Source organism: Xyrauchen texanus, chromosome 7 (genome assembly GCF_025860055.1).
Source record: "Xyrauchen texanus isolate HMW12.3.18 chromosome 7, RBS_HiC_50CHRs, whole genome shotgun sequence".
NCBI lineage: Eukaryota > Metazoa > Chordata > Actinopteri > Cypriniformes > Catostomidae > Xyrauchen > Xyrauchen texanus.
The window spans coordinates 721,627-724,126 of record NC_068282.1 but is presented as its reverse complement, the minus strand read 5'-3'; the positions used below and the strand labels follow the sequence as shown (position 1 = coordinate 724,126).

General features: G+C 40.2%; 1 protein-coding gene across 4 annotated transcripts in view; it reads left to right on the top strand.

Moving 5' to 3' along the window:
* LOC127646786 (rho GTPase-activating protein 40-like) overlaps positions 1-2,500 on the top strand; it is a 34,898-nt gene that overhangs the window by 13,783 nt on the left and 18,615 nt on the right. For 3 of the 4 annotated variants that reach the window (XM_052130671.1, XM_052130670.1, XM_052130669.1), the window contains exon 2: positions 1,860-2,062. In XM_052130671.1, the coding sequence (XP_051986631.1) occupies positions 1,860-2,062 (203 nt within the window). Of the gene's footprint in view, positions 1-305; positions 587-1,859; positions 2,063-2,500 lie in introns of all 4 variants that reach the window. The other variant, XM_052130672.1, reaches the window with a different exon arrangement.

Sequence of the window (2,500 nt, the reverse complement as noted above, 5' to 3'; positions counted from 1 at the left end):
GCGTTGTGCTCTATTTGTGGCATTGCAAAAGGACGCATTCATGGTGAACGGCCCCTTAAACCGGAAAGATGTCTTGAGAAACACGTGTATATTAGCTATCGGTGGTATGCACACAGTAATTAAGTCCAGGCCATTGAAATATTAAGTTTTCCCACCATTTTTGACCAATGAAATTCCATGACTTTTCCATGACCTATCCAGTTATTTGTTTGCAGGATACAGATTTTTAAAAATCATTTTCATTCAGGCCAGTTTGCAAATGAATCACTCGGACGGAGTTATGAATATCGGCCTTTCCTTTTCAGCCATGGATTCAAGGAACAGTGATCATCTACTTTCATTGGATAGTCGAGGAACACCCATCCTTGTTTGGAAACGGCCGTTGATTACAACACTGAGATTCCCTACTTTCATTGGATAGTCGAGGAACTCCCATCCTGGTTTGGAAACGGCCGTTGATTACAACACTGAGATTCCCTACTTTCATTGGATAGTCGAGGAACTCCCATCCTGGTTTGGAAACGGCCGTTGATTACAACACTGAGATTCCCTACTTTCATTGGATAGTCGAGGAACTCCCATCCTGGTTTGGAAACGGCCGTTGATTACAACACTGAGATTCCCTACTTTCATTGGATAGTCGAGGAATTCCCATCCTGGTTTGAAACGGCCGTTGATTACAACACTGAGATTCCCTACTTTCATTGGATAGTCGAGGAACTCCCATCCTGGTTTGGAAACGGCCGTTGATTACAACACTGAGATTCCCTACTTTCATTGGATAGTCGAGGAACTCCCATCCTGGTTTGGAAACGGCCGTTGATTACAACACTGAGATTCCCTACTTTCATTGGATAGTCGAGGAACTCCCATCCTTGTTTGGAAACGGCCGTTGATTACAACACTGAGATTCCCTACTTTCATTGGATAGTCGAGGAACTCCCATCCTTGTTTGGAAACGGCCATTGATTACAACACTGAGATTCCCTACTTTCATTGGATAGTCGAGGAACTCCCATCCTGGTTTGGAAACGGCCATTGATTACAACACTGAGATTCCCTACTTTCATTGGATAGTCGAGGAACTCCCATCCTGGTTTGGAAACGGCCATTGATTACAACACTGAGATTCCCTACTTTCATTGGATAGTCGAGGAACTCCCATCCTGGTTTGGAAACGGCCGTTGATTACAACACTGAGATTCCCTACTTTCATTGGATAGTCGAGGAACTCCCATCCTGGTTTGGAAACGGCCATTGATTACTACAATGAGATTCCCTACTTTCATTGGATAGTCGAGGAACTCCCATCCTGGTTTGGAAACGGCCATTGATTACAACACTGAGATTCCCTACTTTCATTGGATAGTCGAGGAACTCCCATCCTGGTTTTGGAAACAATATTTCCTTGTTTATAGTTAAAAGTCCTGCATAATAAAGATTTTTTTTGGGTTATTATTTGGTTTTTGATTCAATAATAAACTGCATCTGGGATTTTATTCAATTTTGACTCTTGTAGCATCTATGTCATATAAGTTAAGACATTCTTCCAATCGTTTTTAAAAACTATTGTCCCATTAATTGGTTATCAGCTTTTGCACCACTTTAGTTATCGGTATCGTCAAAATCTAAAATCGGTCGACTTCTAGTGGGAACCCTGATTATTGTAAATGTATTGCACATTGCTTCACTTTATGGCCACTTTACCTCTTAATAAGTGCATTAAATGCATTTTCTTTAAATATAGAATTTATCTAGAAATCAGGAAATTCAATGGACAAAAAAGTGTGGAATCCTGATTTATTAACCCTTACTTATCTTTCACTTTCACTCCATTGTTCCTCTTGTGTGTGTTTCAGGGACTGCAGTCTCAGCGCGATGAATGAAGAGTCCTGGGACCCTCGCGACCCGCAGCCGGACTCACCTGACCTCTTGACCTCACAGCCGCAGCAGCCTGATAAACTCTGTCTGGAGTCTTTCTGGAGTGAAGTGGAGACAATACGACAAAACAGCATCGACTCTGAACTCGACCGCAGCCGACGAGAATCAAGACAGTCTGAAGGTGAGACAGACACACAACAACACAAATTCAAGAGGTTGATTGTGTTTTTACCTCATTTAACCCTTTAATCTTGGCGAGTCAGTGAGAAAATATTATAATCGTCAAAATATTAATAACTGCAGTCTTGACCAACACAAAACAGGTATCTATTGAGAGCTTAGAAGGTCTGATTTCCAATGCATGTAGTTATTATAACCAAAACTGAACAAGTGCTTTAAAATCTGCAGATAAATCAGAAGTGTCTGTTTTGATGTTTGATTAAAAAAAAAGTGCACTATACATAATATTGTAATCAGTAAATACATTAAACTGATCAAATATCCATGTGTCATATGTTGTTGGAAAGCTCTAGAAGAGTAAAATACAACCAGAATATTTGTTTTACTCACAGATGAAAATATAGTGAGTTACAGCTAAATATATGTGTTTGAGAATTAT